Source organism: Xenopus laevis, chromosome 7S (assembly GCF_017654675.1).
Source record: "Xenopus laevis strain J_2021 chromosome 7S, Xenopus_laevis_v10.1, whole genome shotgun sequence".
In the NCBI taxonomy this organism is placed as follows: domain Eukaryota; kingdom Metazoa; phylum Chordata; class Amphibia; order Anura; family Pipidae; genus Xenopus; species Xenopus laevis.
Window position 1 is genome coordinate 92,365,081 of NC_054384.1, and position 18,944 is coordinate 92,384,024.

Here is an 18,944-nt window from a genome sequence, read left to right on the forward strand (position 1 = left end):
AGCGTAAAAAATGGGGCGCGTCATGCAGAAAAACCCGGAGGTGGATTAAAAAATGCGCATGCACGGCGGGGGGCCCTGGAACAGCAGCACCGTTGGCCCCTGGGCCCCCCAGTCTGACCCTGCCTTTAAGCTGCAATCAGAATCACTCATTTATTGATTGTTTTTTGAGGACGTAACCCCCCCCATTAACACCCAGATAGAAAAATGATAATGACTCATAATTTTTAATTTTTTTATTGTTTCTTTACAATTGTAAACAGCTTTTAAAAATCTCCATTAAAACAGAAAAAGAAAATAAATGGACATACATACCAGATTGGTATTTTTCTGTTTTTTTTTTCTTCTCAAGCATATTGGGAATATTGATTTTCAAAAAATACAATTTTTAGAATACTATCCAGTTTAAATGGGAGAGCTGTGCTTAAAGAACTACAACAGCCAGGCAACGGTGTTGGACACAAAGGTAAAATAGCCAGAGTACAAAAATGTAGCAAGATACTGTATAGAAGGTACAAATAAAAGGAAATCAAACATCCACTTTTATTCACTTATATTGTGCGAAACCCGTTTATGATCAGTGGATTCAAGCTGACAAATCCTGTACAACCACAATCTAAACATCATATGGGGCAGTTGCTCTGTACCAAAAATATACTCTGTAAAAAAAATTTGAAAGAAATTTTTTTGGAAATTTCTTAAATTGTTGGTTCTCTTCATCATGACAATATTTGATCATTTTTAAAAACATCCCTGCTTAGATACGGCCACCCTACATATTCGGCTGCTAATTCGTGGCAATTTTAGGCACAACATGGGTGGGCAAGAAGAGAATTTTCAAAAAAATTGACATGCTCTCGGTTGATTATTGGAATCTTGCTACAGGTATTGGACCTGTTATCCATAATGATCGGGGGCCTGGTGTTTTTCAGATAAGGGATCTTTCCATTATTTGGATCTCCATACTTAAAAATAATTTAAAGATAAAGTAAACCTAATAGGGTTGTTTTGTATCCGGTAACAATTAATTATATTTTAGTTGGAATTGCTTTATTATTACAGAGAAAAAGGAAATCATTTTTAAAAATATTATTTTATTAAAATGGAGTCTGTGGGAGACGGCCTTCCTGTAATTCAGAGCTTTATGGATAACCGGTTTCCAGATAATGGATCCCATACCTGAATTTGTGTTCTCTTCCCAGTAAAGCACTAGGGAATAAACATTGTCCGTCAATGCTGGTGCTGTGAGCCACAAAACCATTAGCCAGACTGGTATATAAAAAGCCTCCTTACATATGCAGTTTGGGGCTCATTTATAAACACTGGGCAAATTTGCCCATGGGCAGTAGCCCATAGCAACCAGTGATTGGCCTTTTTTTTAGTAAGCTGCTGGTTAAACAACGAATGCAAGCATTGTATTGGTTGCCGTGGGTTACTGCCAGGGACTAATTATTAACATGTTTAGATATTGATTTATTTTTTGGGTGGTTTTCAGATGCCTGCCCTCTTGCTGGGACAAGATGCCCACCCTTGTTGTACAGTTATGTATCACCTTGTCTATAACGTTCAACATAACACAATACACAGGGGAAGTAAGAATTTGTTTCGGAGCTGCCAGCACTCATTCAGTTTATATGTTCTCAATGGTCTCCACCTGTGTATGTGACATCATTGCTGTCATGACATCAGGACTATGTGTCAGTTAAAGCATCACATACCTTGCTATGAGATTAAACCCTTGTTTACTGGATGTTTAGCACTGAATGAGGCCTGGGAAGATCACTATGGGTCAAAATAGCTTAAAATAACCCTAGAGGCACTTGTTCATACTCAGTATTGTATTTAGTGCCAAAATGGTGGAAATATTCGACATAACAAAAGAAAATGACAATTCGATCAATGGGTACATGGAGCCGAGTCTTCCCGGAAGAGAAGGACACATGGTTATCTCAAAAGCAGGTTTTGAAGTTCAAGGACATCGTATTTTATTTCTTATTTTCGTAAAATAGATCATAGACCACATGTGACAAAATATTTACTTTTACAGATTCATCAAAATAGAATTTCAGATTTACAAAATATTCCCTAAAAGACATACAATGTATCCCTACCTGCCAAATGTCTCTACTGGGGTAGCCCAAGTACCCAAGAGGGGGTAGAGTAAGGTTCTCAAGCATTGGGCTATGGCCTGAGTCGATCTGGGATTTGTGCTACAACTGGGACAGTTAACAGGCATGTGTGGCCTAATGATAATGAAGGCAGAGCCTAAACAGGAGATTTGTTTTTTTTTCCCAATACAATAAAATGTTGTTTCTTTATTTGGATCCTGTACATATAAATCTGTGCTGTTATGGCATGTGGCAGATTATTTGTAGTAAATTAATCTGGTCTCCCTAAATGATGGGAAATTCCTTATTTTACAAACTTAATACCAATTTTTAATCTAGAAATGGAACATATTTACAAAAATGTGTCTACAGATGCCAAAGCCAAAGCAGACACTACAGATAATCTTGATATCGCCATTCAAGTGCCATTAAAGGGTAAGTTACGAACATCAACATATTTCTCTGTATTAGGCAGTTTGCAACAGTCTGTCCTGATTCGCTTTGTGATTAACATTTCCTTCCGTACAAAAATAAAACATTCTTACATTTCTCGCTAAGCTGAGCCTATACCGCTCACCCAAAGTGCCGTAGAGTGCAAAACTTGCAAAATATATTAGTTTTCTTTCCAAAAACAAATAAACCTATTATATCTCTCTCTCATATATTTTCTCTGTCCCATGGATCCACATGGCCTTTAACCCTCTTGGCATCAGACTGGTCTTTGTAACAAGACCTTTCTACAAGAAGAGGGTTTGTAGTGATTGTCATTTTTATAAGGAAATACATCAAAAATTATAGTTCCCCCCCACATCACAACAAAAGTGTCATTCAGTTTGGTAAGCGCCTTCAAAATCCAACTTTTAATTAATTATTGCAGTAGATTTTGTTTCCCCAATGGCATAGGTACAGAGGTTGGGAAGATGATTCCTAGGGGGTCCATGTACACAAACAAATAGATATAGAGGATATAGAATGGACATGGGTGACATGGGTATATTGCAGAGTTTTGCCCTAGTCGGGGTCCTGCAACCACACAAGCACCGGGACCCACTGGCCTTTAGTTATGGCCCTATGTTTACCCACTGGCACCTTTGCAAAATCAACTGGAATGCTGCACAAATCAAGTGAACCCCAATAAGACAGCAGTAATCAATTTATGCTTTGCGGGAGAAAATCAGATTTTCAAGAATTTTTCGGACTTTTTGATCTGATTTTCACCCCCGAAAACTTCGGGGTATTGGCCAAAACCCAGCGCATGTCAAAAAAATCACTGAGAATGCTCCCATTGACTTTTATGAAACCTCGACAGGTCTGAGATGCCGGATTTTCAGATTTGGACTTTTCTATCCTCTGGGTTTAATAAATTCCAAAAAATTCGTGATTTTTTATGTCAAATTTTCTAAAAAAAAAAAAAAAAATCACGACTTTTAAAAAATGTTTTTAAACTTTAATTGTCAATACATTAAACTGTTTTGGTTCCCATTAGGACCTTTCTCAAGGATAATACAATGCCATTTCACCAAACTTTAAATACCATTATCCTCTGCCATTTCACCAAACTTTAAATACCATTATCCTCTGCCATTTCACCAAACTTTAAATACCATTATCCTCTGCCATTTCACCAAATTTTAAATACCATTATGGTATTTAAAGTTTGGTGAAATGGCATTGCATTATCCTCGAGAAAGGTCCTAATGAGAACAGAAACATTGGACTTAATGTATATGTTCATAACAGAATAGGTTTTAGGCATATTTCTGACTGCTAGGGATTGCTGATTATACACTGCACAATAATTGAGAATGGAAGCCAACACTGAAGAATTAAATGTAGTATATTTTACAGTGGAAAGGTATAAAATATAAATTTAAAAATACAAGAATGCCAACCAAATGAGGAAATACAGTTTCCACCATCTAAAAAATAATATCCAGCCACCCTTTCCTCCCCAGTCAGCAACTCATTTGAATTTGTTGCATGCTGGAAGTTGTGCATTAATATCCCAGTTCATTTTTAAGCACCCCCTTTAAATAACTAAATCAGGCCAGTTGGTCAACTTGAGACTTTTTCCGGGGACATAATTTTCGTCCGACAGGGTAAAAAATAGGCCCCTGGAAATCAACCAACTCTGAGCATGATGCCCATTAATACCAAGGGTAACAAGATCTAGGTGTAACCTTTATTGCTTACAAACATAAGCTCTGGACCATAAAATAAATATATTAAACATCTTTCTATAGTATATAATATATGTTTATATATTGTTTTTTTTCTCTACATATATATATTCTCTTGTGCTGAATATAACCTTAGTTTGGCAGCGTTAGAAAAAAAAAGGAAAGACACATATATATATTTAGAGATACCATAACACATTCATTCAGTTCTCAGCATTTCCCACCAGCAGAGGGCTGCTGAGTATTCTTGTTCTACAACAGCTGGATTGCCAACGGCCGTCTATTGTTGCTATGCCTTTATCAGCAATGGGCCTAATGTGCTTAAGGATGTGCAGTGACTGTAAGTCTTGGAGTCACTGTTGGATATAATAGGTGTCTGTTTTATTATAATGGGTATATCAGTCATCCTACCTGTATCGTAGGCACCCAGGAGTATCAGTTGTGGCAGAAAACCGACCTGCGCCCTTTTACACAAAAATAAAATTTACAGTACACCTGCACTTTGCCCTGTACTAGAGGAAATCATTTTTCTTACCCTTTATTTTTTATAGTGCTGAAATATTCTTCAGCATTGTAAAGACATCATACACCATTCACACCAGTCACTGCCCCAGCAGAGCTTACAATTAAAGAGGCCAGCCCTATCACATCATATTTAGAAAGGAGCCCTCTATAATCTCCTTGCAGACAGTGCCTTGGACAATGTGCCAAATAAGTCTAACATAATCTGCAACAGGATTTCTATGCCCATAACGATTATCCACAAAAAGTTACTCCCGGTATAAATGGGGGAAAAAAAAGAAAAAAACGACTACATTTGTCCAGTGGTGATTCAATGACTGTGTCAAGTGACACCTTGTGGCCAAAATACATATTAAAAAGTGCATTCAGTGTAACCTGCTGGAAGTGTTCAGTGAATCCCACTGCATTACAAAGTGCTACATGCAAAACAGATTTCTCTATAGGGTCACAGATTTGTAGAAAACATGAATAAAACAAGGGGTCATTCAAATGATACAAAATAAAAACCTAAGCTATGGCTTCTCGCTTGTAAGGTTAAAATTACAGATCGTGATCCTCATTTGCCAATGAGACAAGAGAGGAAGAGAATGGCCTTTTAGGATGTAGAATAAAATAGAATGATTAGCTTCATAGATACAACGCCTTCACATAATGCCATTGCATATGATTTTAATGCAGCATGATCCAATCAAAAAGAAAAAACTGACTGATTGCACGAAAACCTATAACGGTTGGATGCAATGCCCAGAGTGACCCCGTTAAAACTGAACACACTGTAAGCACACACTAAATATTTGACAATTGATAAACTGTATATGCATTTTGCATGGCTGCACTGAAACTATGCAAGGTGCGTCCAGTTTTGCAGGGATGGCAATGTTGGGTTTGATTGGTTGGATCAGACCAAAACATTAATGTGCACAAGACTGGTTTTAAATGGAAAACTGAAAAAGTAGAAGAGGCAATTAGCTGCATATTTCAAGGCTTTGTAGTTAGGCGCCATTTCTTCCCTAATTGGCAGGGCCGGATTTACATAGTGGGCGCCCCTAGGCCAACTACCGTTCGTCGCCCCTGTCCCCTCCAGGGGGACAGGAGCAATGGGGATTGGTGCATGGGGAATTTAAAAAATGACTGTATCTCCTGTGCATCCCCAGTGTTTTTGAACCAATATGGGTGTGGTTGGGCAGCATGCCGCCCCCTAAAATCCTGCCGCCATAGGCCCGGGCCTAGGTGGCCTTTCCACAAATCCAGGCCTGCTAATTGGAAAACAAAAAAGGGTGCATGCAAAAAAAAGCCTAGCTCTTGGGAACTGAGATGCTAGGCAGCTTGACACTTCCATCCATAGAGCATGGGCACTAGCACCAGGGACACAAAGGCACCTTTCAAACATATAGAAATATATATTCTCTTGCGAGTACACAGGGGAGTTAAAGAAATAGCTACACCATTTCCCCTTCCAGCAAGCACACAATGGGATTGGCAAAAGTGCAGTTAGCTGAAAACTAGAGCTAAAGTGTTCATTTATGCCATAAAATCTTTTCAGAGCCAGGTTTGTAAATCAGCCCCAATATATTGGATTGTTTCATACAACTTTAGAAATGGTTTGCAAGTTATTGTAAAGATCTGTAGGATTATTGTAGCAGTACATTCAGTCTAGAAGAGGCTTGACATTTGCTGTGATAGGTTCTTCTTGTGGAACCCACATCTTGTAAAGCTGGTATTCAGTTTCAAAAGAAACATGGGCCAATATTTACCTATGTGGGAAATCTAAAAGTTCTCTACCTGACCAAGGCCAGCTGTAGGAAGGGTGTTTCTCTTTCAAAAAATAAAGAAGAGGCTGCAGACAATTTTCTCCTTGGAAGAAACGTGGTAGTCAAAACGCTGAAGGTGACAGGCCTAAAAGAAGATATATACAAGGATAGGACAGACACTGAAAAGTAAATCAAAGCCCTATAGTTCATATGTAAGAACTTGTCATCTAGAACATCTAGTAAAGATATAGGGAAGGTGAGAGGAGACTCGTAATGCCCCCAAATCAGCGATTTACCCAGAGAATATCCGGAAGATGACGCAGTCTCCTCCAGTAGTACCGTATGAATTCAATTATGTTTCTTCTTAATGAATGAAAGCTCTCCATCTAGTTCTGTGCCTTTTCTCTATAAGTGGATTATTCTAAGCCATCCTAAGTCATAAATCATCTAAAAAGTTATTTAATTCCCCTGTATACGGCACGTGCCATTTGCAAATTCAAAATAGAATTGTAACAGTTCAGAAAAGGTTCTGGGACCAGTTGATGCTTATAAAACAGAGTTTCCAAAAGAATATGGGTGCTACCAATCCCCTTTAGCAGGAGGTTATGGTGTTTCCTTAAGAGAGAGGTATAGATTTTGGCCTATATGACATTAAGAATATAAATACAATATTAATAAATTCTTACAACCCCCAACCTGTCTATCTATAGACTGTAATGGATGCCTTATGAAGTTGATTCATTTCAAATGACAGAGTCTCTCTTTTAAATTATCAAAAGTTATATATATATATATATATATAGAAATATACATTTTTTCAAACAATGAATTGGTGTCTGTACCATTGGGTTGCACACTCAACACTTTTGTCCTCAAAACAAAAACCCAAGAAGTGAAATCTAAAGAAAGAAAATGCTACCAGAGAGTCGAGTGCAAGGAATATTTGATACCAGGTAAAGAACCTTGACGTGCTCGCTGGTGTATTGGTTAGTGCTTGTGTACAATATGGCAGAATCAGCTTTTGGCTTCCCCTTTCCAGTTAAATGTTCTCTTTTCTTCAAGCTGCTGGTGATACCCCATGTAGCAAATTAGTTCAACAAAGCACCCTCTTCCTTGGAAAGCAGGAAGTCCTGACGGAATGCTGAAATTCAAAGGAAGTAAAGCAGAACAAAGTGCTAAACATCAGTTGTTTTCCACATGTCCATTATGCCCTCTGTCTCTTCTTTAATAGTCAATGAAAAAAAGGGCAAATCTTGGGGAGACAATGTATGGGATGATGGGGGAAGATTCTTGTGAAGTTGTGTTAGTCCGTGCAACCACGTGGAACAGCTACACAATAACTCACATCTTTACAAGGCTCCATGCTGTGACTCATATTTGGAAAGGATGTTCCGGTAACGTGAGAGTTCTTGACGGATTCTGGACACCTCTTGACGCAACACTGAATTCTCCTTCTCCAAGAAGGCAGCCCGCACTGTGATCTGGTTCTCTTTCAGTCGGCGAGCATCACGAGAGCGCTTGGCAGCCTCGTTGTTTTTGTACCTTCTGTTCCAATATTTTTCATCCTGTGGGTTTAATAAGGTATGGATCAAGGTTAGAAGACATCTAGGTCAGTAAAACATAATGCCAATTATGAAGCCTCATTTATTAAAAAAATGTAAAACCAGAGCACTGAAGCAACTATGTGAAATCTAAAGTCCTTGTCCAGTTTTGCTAATGAGCAAAACATTTACATAGAGACAGTTTACAGGACCCATACATCTCCACAGTTTTGCACATCTGGTCACCACCCTTTTTGGGCATTCCCAAATAGAAGCCATGCAACATCCAGTACCTTTTCTGTGCATATGCATTTAAAACAAGGGGTGCAGAATATGGGTTTATTTATAATTTAGGTGTGAGAGGAAAACATACTGGCTACAATGCTGTTTGTGGGTATAGCATACCACTTAATGGTCCTTTCTAAACTCTTTCCTGTTCCAGCTGACTGTTTTGCTTTAATCTAATTGGACACCAGCTCCTTTGTCTTCCCAATAAGTTACGATTAGAAATAATATTGGCAGAGAAGAAACTATGAACTAGGGTAAATTCTGACCCACAACAGTTCAGGGCCCAAGATGCTATTAAAGGAGAAACCAACCCTTAATAAAAAAAAACCCTACCCCCCCTACCGTACATATTCCTTGACATATAAGGCTTCATGGTGTTAAATGGTCTTAGAGCCAATTGGCCAACCAGAAATTTAGAATCTATGAAGCTGGCACTATGATACTTTGGAACCAGCCCTGTAAACTCTACCCAGCACTTAAAGAGTTAATTAAAGGTTTTCTGAATTGTATCTGCTTTAGATCATTTCCCCGCTCCTACCTTCTGTTCGTGCGGCACCTGGATCTTTTTTGCTTTTTTCATAATCGGTTGCGGTTTTAGGTCTTCTTCAGAAAATCGATGCTTTCTGGGGTCAAAGGTCTCATGTCCAGGCACACTTGACAAAGCGAGATCGGCAGGATCTAGATCAAACTTCGAAATTACTTCTATCGATTCTGGATCCACAGGACTGGGGCTGTCTCTGGACACAGGAGTCATCTCACCTTCAGTGCAAAATAGATTCGGTTAGCAACAAGGTACAACAGAGTATCAATGTTAGAACATAGAGAAGAGAGCAAAACCATCTTAATTATTCTCCAGTGATAGTCTTACCAACATAGTAGAAATCTAAAACTACCCATATGGATAAAAGTTAGTGAATACCTAATAAATCTGCATAGTTTCACAGTAACTAGCACTCTACCACTGCTAAGTGCCTCCCTAGGTGGGTCAACTCATAACCTAAGATATGGGGACACAGGAATTGTCTGTGGATGTTAAATAGATATTTTACAATTACAGTGACCCACATTTGATAGTCTATCATATAATATTGCCCCTGATTCCCAGCCATAGCAGTCAGGAAGCATTAAAAATGCCAAGTCAGAGAGAGGAAGAACAGCAATGTAAATTATTGAAAAACCATAGAAAAACAAAGACCAAATGCACAGCTGTATCTTGATGATCATTATAATTTCCTGCCATAAAGTCTAGAGCAATAAAAGTACAGAACTGTTCTATATTGCTACGGGTTTTATATCTTTTACCACTCAAAGCAGTTGCACAAAACAGATACAATAACAAGGTTTTTAGCAATAACCTACCTACCTACCTCAACTGCAGAAGCACTATGATCATGTGTGTTAGTAACGGCGTCACATTTAGTTATGAAAAGGTAATATTTAACATAGAACATTGCTAAGGTCAGCAAGCATATACCTGGGATAACTTAAGCTAGCCATAGATGTAAAGATTTTTTAAAAGATCTTTTCGTTATCTTTAGACCAAGCTTATCTTGAAACGATCGTCCATCAACTAAAAAGACCATTTCAAGCGATATTGTCTAGTTGAAGCCAGGAAAACTGAGGGGAGCTGCCTGCTTGGCCCTGCAAACAATTGGACAATAGATTTCACTGTGACCGATGAAAATGTTCTAAACTGCCCGATGAATTTACTGACCGATGTCGGGCGAAATATCGTTAGATGCACGATCGTTCGATTCCCACTAACCTCACGACGGCTTGGTTGGATTGCACTAAAATCGGTCGTTCATCAAAGAAAAATCTTTGCGTCTATGGGGGCCTTTACACGCAAAATCTTGCAATACTTGTGATACACAGCAAGTATAAAAGCAATTCAAGTGTGCAAATTGAGAAGATGGACGGCAGGTCTATTTTTACTTCCAGCTTCCTTGCTTAAAGCCGAGCACTCCCACGCCACAGCACTGGAGAGCCGTATGTGATGAAGCTTCAGTCTTGAATATATAAATACTGTCACATTCGCTTCCACCCACCAGCCCACTGCCTCCCTAGTAAGCACTTCAATGTTCTCAATGTCCATTCCCCCAATTAACTTGGAAGTGCCACTGTTTTTGTTGGTCTAAGCAGTGGCAAAGTTTGGCCCCACAGAACAGTAGTTCTGTGTAAAATCTAAATCTTGACCCTGTGAACTTCTCTGCCTATAATAGTCATAGGGATAATAGTCTCTGGGAAGGGAGTGTGACTGTGGGATAGCAGGTATAGTAGGGAGAGATGGTGTCTATAGTAACAGTGGGATAATAGACTCTGGGAAGGGAGTGTGACTGTGGGATAGCAGGTATAGTAGGGAGAGATGGTGTCTATAGTAACAGTGGATAATAGTCTCTGGGAAGGGAGTGTGACTGTGGGATAGCAGGTATAGTAGGGAGAGATGGTGCCTACAGTAACAGTGGGATAATAGTCTCTGGGAAGGGAGTGTGACTGTGGGATAGCAGGTATAGTAGGGAGAGATGGTGCCTTTAGTAACAGTGGGATAATAGTCTCTGGGAAGGGAGTGTGACTGTGGGATAGCAGGTATAGTAGGAAGAGATGGTGCCTATAGTAACAGTTGGATAATAGTCTCTGGGAAGCGAGTGTGGCTGTGGGATAGCAAGTATAGTAGGGAGAGATGGTGCCTATAGTAACAGTGGGATAATAGTCTCTGGGAAGGGAGTGTGACTGTGGGATAGCAGGTATAGTAGGGTTAGATGGTGCCTATATTAGCAGTGGGGATAATAACATCTAGGACAGGAGTGCCCATACTTTTCTAATGCGTTGTCTACATTTAGTGATGTTGTCCCATTAGGATCTACTTACATAAAAATATTGTTAGTATTCTGTTCCATGGAAAATATTACTTAAATATTTATTGATGGGAAATTGTATATTGCTATAATTAACAAACAACTATTTCTTATGTAACCGTAACATAATAAATATCAGAATGAAAATCATGAAACAGGAGGGTGATTTAGACAAGCTGTTTGTTGACAGTGTCTTGAGATCTACTGATCACCAGCTAAAGGTCTACTGGCAGATCCTGATTTACCTTTTGGGCACCCCTGATCTAAGAAGTAAACGTGGTTGTCAATTAGCACATACAGCCCAAGATTGACAGCAGAATGCTTAAAATGTGGCATAGATGTACAACAGAAATACAGCATTTAAAGAGTGCTGGAATTTGTTATACTCTCCCACATTGACCAAAGTCACTAAACTTTTACCCTGATCTGGTGCTCCAGCCAGTGATACTTTGCTTCATAGCAGTCTCAGGTGTTTCTTGTAGCAGCTTGGCCAGTACTGTGCTTGTGCCAAGGCCAGGTTTCCAAATTAGTGACTTTTGACATGGGGGGTGGGGGTGGGGGTGGGCTTGAATAAGAAATTGGCACACACAATTTACTTTACTTGTCATTTAAGAACATACTAATCACAATGATAAGGGAGTGGGAGTGGAAGAGAAGCCCACTGATGCCTGCCATCGAATCCTGCAAGTGCACTTAATCTGCCTAGCAACTCGGACAGTGATGGCAATTCAACCCTACGTTTCATGAACCTCCATCCCTTGCTTGGCTGGCATCCCACAGTTACTCCGTAATATGACTGCACATTTGAAATTCTCTGTACCTTAAAAATACAGTCAAGTGTAAAAAAAGATATGTATAACAAAGGTGTGCATCTTTTTAATGCCATAACTGGTTCTAGAACGTCACCTAAAAACCTAAAGATACCTAAACACAGTTAGATATTGATGTTGGCAGTTTCCAGGCCCACCCCCAGAGCCGAATTGATGATCTCCTCAACTGACAACTCATGGAAGTTAATTCAGATCACAGGTCTATATGCCCCCACCTATGCTGGACTTGGATTTAAAATAGGCCCTGGCTTTTCAAGAACACAGGAGGCCTGAACAGCCTCCACCAGCCCACTAAATAGTGACTTTCTATGGCATCTTACAGCAGTCTCTGGCATTTGCTACAATACTCAGATTTCCATCCATCCATTATGTGTTATCTGATTGCTGCCCAACTGGATTAGCCCATTTGGCCCGCCATTTACATTATCAAACCTTGCCAAAAAAGCATCATTCTATGACTATATTCTGTTTAATTCAAAGTCAACCCACCCCCTCCAAGAAACTATGTCGAATGAGTGACCTGTGCTATAAATAGGGCAGAAAACGCACTGGGAACACCGGAGGGACAAGGCTCTGGAATAACTTCTCTATAAACAGTTCCTGGAGATGCTGCAAAAATCCATTTACCTTAGAAAAGGCTCCTAGATTTTATCCTAGCCAGATGCACAAAAGCTCATGAAAATATATTCTTTTTATTAAAATTGCTGAGAACCACCGCAGGGAATGATCCATCTCCAGCGTGCGGTGGTTAATGCCGGAATAACAGCGAGTTCCATTGCTATTTCCCTGGTGATTGGCTGGGCTGCAGAAGGCAGAGGAACAGCTGGGCTGCTGTCAGATTAGTAGCAGACATGGGAATGCACGTGTGTGGGAGGGGATCAATTGCTGCACGAGCAGGCACACACACACACACACACAGTAAGGATGAGATGATCTCCTGCCGTCCTACCTCAACTTCTAATCCATAGACACCCATAAACAAGGGATGTCCCGTGCTCTAATGCTGCACATGTTCCACACATCCCCTGGAATTCCTGCAGTCACCAACACAATTGCATATGTCAAACAAATCCACAACTTTGTTTCCTTCCTTCCTAATAACATATCAGGGTAGAAGGCATGGGCCACTGAGGGGAAGGAAAATGTGAACTGAAACTCACAGTCAGTCCTTCTATTCAGGCCCTCTCCTATTCATATTCCAGTCTCTTATTCAAATCAGGGCATGGTTGCTAGGGTCATTTGGGCCCTAGTTACCAAACTGCTTAAAATGCAAATTGAAGAGCTGCAAATTATCTCAGAATATCAGTCTTTACATCATACTAAAAGTTATCTCAAAGGTGAACAACCCCTTTAACACAGTAAATATTTTATCTCAAAGTAAAACTGACTCCTGTGCTTATATCCTTTCAGTATTTGAAGAAAAATTTACTTTATCAAATTTCCCTGATTTTACACAATTTTTTCCTGGTCCCCTGAAAAATGTAAAATGGGGGTTCTACTGTTTTGCTGGGCCTAGGGTTGCCACCTGCCCGGTTTTGACCCGGACAGCCGTTTTTTGAAGGGCTGCCCGGGTCAAAACTGCCTTCCCTGGTTTTCCAAATTAGGAAAACCGGGCAGGATTTCCTATGATTGACGCGGCGACCGGCAAATTGCAGTTTGCCGCGTCACAGCCCTGTCCCTGACATCACCGTCATGCCCCGCCGCATCACTGTCACAAACCCCTGCCCGGAATCCACCGGGGCGAAGCGCTGGCAATTCTAGCTGGGCCCCATATCAGATTATTTTTCAGACCCCCAGGTTGACTAGGGTTGCCAACTTTTCTGGAAAAAAATACTGCTCTTTCTATATATTTATCTTTTTCCAGAAAATTGTTCGGGATACAAGGAAAAACTCACAAATAACTTCAGGTGAAATACAAAAAATACTGGGGGAAAATTTGCCCAGAAGCTGCTCATGGGACGTAGTTGGACATTCCAACATGACAATGATCCAAAACACGAGGCCAAGTCGACCTGTCATTGGCTACAGCAAAATAAAGTGAAGGTTCTGCAGTGGCCTTCTCAGTCTCCTGACCTCAATATCATTGAGTCACTCTGGGGAGATCTCAAACGTGTTCATGCCAGACAGCCCAAGAATTTACAGGAACTGGAGGCTTTTTGGCAGGAAGAACAGGCAGCTTAACCATCTGAGAAGATAAAGACTACCACAGAAGACTTCAAGCTGTCATTGATGTTAAAGGTGGGCAATACACGGTATTAAGAACTGGGGTATGTAAACTTTTGATCAGGGTCATGTGGGCAGTTTGTGTAGCGATTATAATTTAAAAAGAGTACACACAGTTGTTTGACAATAAATGGCTTCAGCTATGAGTGAAAGAAACGTTTTTGTGTTATCATTCATATTCTCTGAAAAATGGTTAAGAAATCATAAATTCTGCCAGGGTATGTAAACTTATGAGCACAACTGTATATGCATAGAAGAGCTCTGCTAAGGTGCATAGGACATGTCACTGGCCTTTGTGGGATAGTGGGACATTTCAAGCACTTTATTACCCATGATTCCGTGCGGCACTGAAACAGCGCTTCCATTTAACCTGAAGGGGGAGGGAGCAATGAGCGTGGCACTGCACGAGCCTGGCTGCTCTAATCTGCTCTCGTGTCTCTGCTCCTGCAGTAGCCCAGCCCCTACTCGCACATGTACAGCTCCCGCTGCCTGTGAGTGGATTTCCCCGGCTGGGAGGAGGGAGGGAAGCGAGGAGCACATGGCGCAGGAGTGTGAGCGGGCCCCGGGGAAGGGAAGGGCGGTGCAAGGGAGAAGACTTGCACAAAGGGATCAGGCTGAGCGATGCTAATTGATGTGAAATCCTAAATTCCTTAGGGGACAGGGCCGACTGGATGCAGCATATCCGAGCTGCTCAGTGCATTTGTGGCTGAAGCTGTGCTGCCAATAGGGCCTTCCTATATATTTATCTTTTTTCCCTATTAATAACATTGGGATCAACCGTCATTTTTACCGGCCAGGTCGATAAAATACCGGCCAGGTGGCAACCCGAGCTGCCAATTGCCAAATAGACGGTTAGTTACACAAACACATTGTCCACCTTTTAGTCACAGGGACATAAAACGCTTCCCAGCATCCTCAGCGAAGATGATGCGTCTCGCAAGTAGCACGATCAATTTCTGAGCGATTTCTTGCTGTATGCCTGTACCTCATGTAAAAAACACTAATATTTAGGCTTTAGATTGATCCCCAACCTTTTTTTTTACCTGGGAGCCACATTTAAATGTAAATAAAAGTTGGGGAGCAACACAAGCATGCAAAAAGTTCCTGGGGGTGCCAAATATGGGCTGTGATTGGCTATTGGTAGCCCTTATGTGGACTGTCAGCCATCAGGAGGCTCTGTTTCTTTAAGCCAGGAATCGCAAAATAATCACCTGCTTTAAAAGTCACTGGGAGCGATATTCAATGGGTTGGTGAGCAACAAGCTGCTCCGAGCAAATAGTTGGGGTCCCCTGATTTAGATGTAGAGTACATGGCAGCATGGAGACCAGCAGGGCCTGCAGCTAGGGTTGCCACCTTTTCTTAAAAAAAATACTGGCCTTTCTATATTTTTATGCATTTTCCATATTAATAACATTGGGATCAAGCTTATTTTTTTTACTGGCCAGGCCGGTAAAATACCTGGCAGGTGGCAACCCTACCTGCAGCATGACTAATGCACAGTGCGAGGAGGGGGGCAATGGCAGGCAGTTTAGGGGGGCTTTTAGTATGAGGGGGGTTTAATTCTCCTTTAAGGGGTAAGGTAGAACACATAGTAAGAGCCTCATCACAACTTCTAGCAACCTTAGGCAATGGATGGTGGGGCCTATGTGTTTTCTGCTTTTTCTACCCTTCCTCGTGCCCTAAAGAAAGATCTGGTATCAGTATCTCTTTGGGCCCCAGTCTAATGTTCCTATCACAAACATATATTGTGGTCAAAAACATCAGGAGCCAATTAAATGTCTGTATGTATCTGGAATGTGAGAGGAAATCCTCACAGAGAAGAAAGGGGTTAAGGTTAGTAAATAGCACAGAGAAACAGCCTTGGAATGAACCGTACTGCGGTTTGGGGTCTGTTCCAGTTTCTAAGCATTTCTTTCTGCAGGCAATCAAGTCACAGGCAGCTGTTTGTCTTTAATAAAAAAAAAACACAGCACAAAGTATGAGAATCTAAGGCAATTGCTGCCATCGTCATGCCAAAAAGTGCCCACTATTGCATGGAAACTGGGACCCAGGTTGGTCTCTGCAGCAGAACTGCTGAACAGCACAGGCGCCATAAGATGTTAATCAGGGTCAATATAAGGCAGCATTAAATACCAAGGCAAGGCATCCCATAATCTAACCTATGGACTTGTACAGAGTAAGTAACCTATGAACCTATGGAGTAAGTCACATCAGAATTAGTCAGGTCTTTATAAAGTAAAACGTTGGCTTGTGGGCTATGTGCCCAACTACCACATAAATCAGTCAACTGCTCTTGAGCAGCCAATTGCTGTGAAACAGGATCAAAAGCCTGTGCACTTCTGTGTCTCATTCAGTTGATTTAAGGTGACATTGAGCATGACATGTACCCTGAGATATTATTTTTTAAACGGACTGCCATATAAAATTGTTCCAAGAGTGTAAATGCTTCAGTGTCTTTAATGAAATGTTCATTTTGGCTGCCAAATTCTTGCTATACATAAGATCCAAACTCGACCCACCAACCCGCATCTGAAGGTCTAACCCTCTGGTTGTCTGCTCTTCTTTTGGGTAACCCACAGGTATCCAACCCATTGTAGGACTCAGCGGCATCAGTATCAGCCTGATAAGCACACTAAAAAATATCATCTTACAATTGTACAATGAGCACTTTCACTGCAAATAATATGGATTAGAGTCCTGCACAGTAGAGTCCTGCAGCGGGCCACCCCAAAAGTCCTCCTACCCACACCCAAATAGTTAACTCACCTTCTGACTCAGTACCCACAAAACCAGAAGTGACATCATAGTGGAATGGAAGTGATGTCACTCCAGTGCCAGATCAGAAAGGCAAGGGAAAAAAACATGCTGTATTCTCAGGAGACAGTGGGAGGGCTCAATCTGGCGCCCACAAACTGCCTACATGGGCAGGGAATCAAGGACTTGACCGTTTTGCATGTATTCAGTGGGTACGCAACCCAATGCAGGACTCTATTATGGATATTTTTGTGCTACAGCTTGATCCTGTAATATAATCCATATTATATTACGTATATAAGTGTATTGCTGTGATCACACCTTTGTTTGCTATAGTCTAATACAGTGATCCCCAACCAGTAGCTTGTGAGCAATGTGTTGCTCTCCAACCCCTTGGATGTTGCTCTCGGGGTTCTCAAAGCAGGTGCTTGAAAGCAAGTTTTAATTGCATAAAAATTAAGTATAGTGCCAAGTAGAGTCTCCTTATAGGCTGCCAGTCCACATAGGGGCTACCAAAAAGCCAATCACAGCCCTTATTTGGCACCCCAAGGGACTTTTTCATGCTTGTGTTGCTCCCCAACTCTGTTTACATTTGAATGTGGCTCATGGGTTAAAAAGGTTGGGGACTAATACATCAGGCTAGCCACACACCATATACCATTGAGCTTCACAGACTGGAAAACGTTTATCTGTCCGTCCCTCCTGCCTTTGCACAGGTATTGTAACTTAGGTCAACTCAGACCTGGACAGTACAAAGTGTGGCAGCTCAAGGGACACAGGGCTGGCAGTTTAGGGAAACCTATTGACCCCCCTGACCCCAAATTTGCCATCTAGTCACCACTTGTTGGGAGAGCCTTCTTGCAGTGCACAAACCCATTAATTTGGGCAACAATGTAGCTGCTTTGAGAATTAGAGGAAAAGCATGGTTTTATATGTAGTCAACCAAACACTGACCCCAAAAGTGTTACACCCTTAGGTTCCCTGTACATGGGCAAATTATCCATTTAATACATTATTGGATGCATTGGAATAGAATGAAAATGGAGCCCAAAATATCCCATTCAGAAATGGACAAGATGGAGAGCCCCAGGCCCCTTGCTATTGTATTCATGTATATACACATTTGCTCATGGGCACATTTATCTCTTCTCTGGATAAAAACCTGTACAAAAAAATCCTCACTGTTAAATCTGCTTTTCTTTGAATTTTGTAACTGGATAACTGTGGGTTGTAGACAAAGTGCAAAAACAAACGGTGTGTGTGTGATTAACTGCACTTTGTATAAGGATCCTGTGGGATGGACAAGATTCTTGAGCAAAGGGACACTTGAGTGCCAACAGAAAGAGAACATTTACTTGGGTGCCAAATAAATGACATGGCACAAATGCAGGTATTATTTGAGAGCTCACTGCCACAGAGACAAACAGCTCAGCTCATTGCTTCACATAACAAGATTGTGCCATGTGTTCCCTCTTACAGTTCTCTACAGCGGACTATTATACTATTGTGCAAAGAAATGTTGCCATGGTAAAGCTGGCCAGAGACGCAAAGATATAGTCAAACAAATCAAAGTTTTGTACGATTTTCGGGCTGTGTGTGGATTGTCCCCACATTTTTCTTACCATGGCAATCGATCATTTAGTCATTGGAACAGGTTAAAAGATTTCTGTCGGCTAATGATAATTTCTCATTTGACGATATCAACAGGCGACTGTCACTACTATTTGTTGGACATAACTTTTGCACGATTGTTGTCACGGGCAGAACATTGTCTGATTTATTCTTTTACTACTTTATTTAATCTGAATGGTTAGTGGCAGGTTGGAAGATTGTTCGTCCGATACAAGGGTGAAATCTGTACGTCTATGGCCTGCTTGAGGGGTTCTATCCCATGG

The 18,944-nt window shown here is 41.0% G+C and overlaps 1 protein-coding gene across 1 annotated transcript in view; it reads right to left on the reverse strand.

Annotated features, from left to right (window-relative positions):
- Window positions 1-5,986: 5,986 nt before the first annotated feature.
- The window catches only part of LOC108697746 (D site-binding protein), a 39,535-nt gene continuing 26,577 nt past the window's right edge, over window positions 5,987-18,944 (reverse strand). Inside the window, exons 3-4 of the mRNA XM_018228082.2 lie at window positions 8,926-9,146; window positions 5,987-8,123 (exon numbers count right to left, since the gene is read on the reverse strand). Of these exons, the coding sequence (XP_018083571.1) occupies window positions 7,908-8,123; window positions 8,926-9,146 (437 nt within the window). The 3' untranslated portion in view covers window positions 5,987-7,907. The remainder of the gene's footprint in view (window positions 8,124-8,925; window positions 9,147-18,944) is intronic.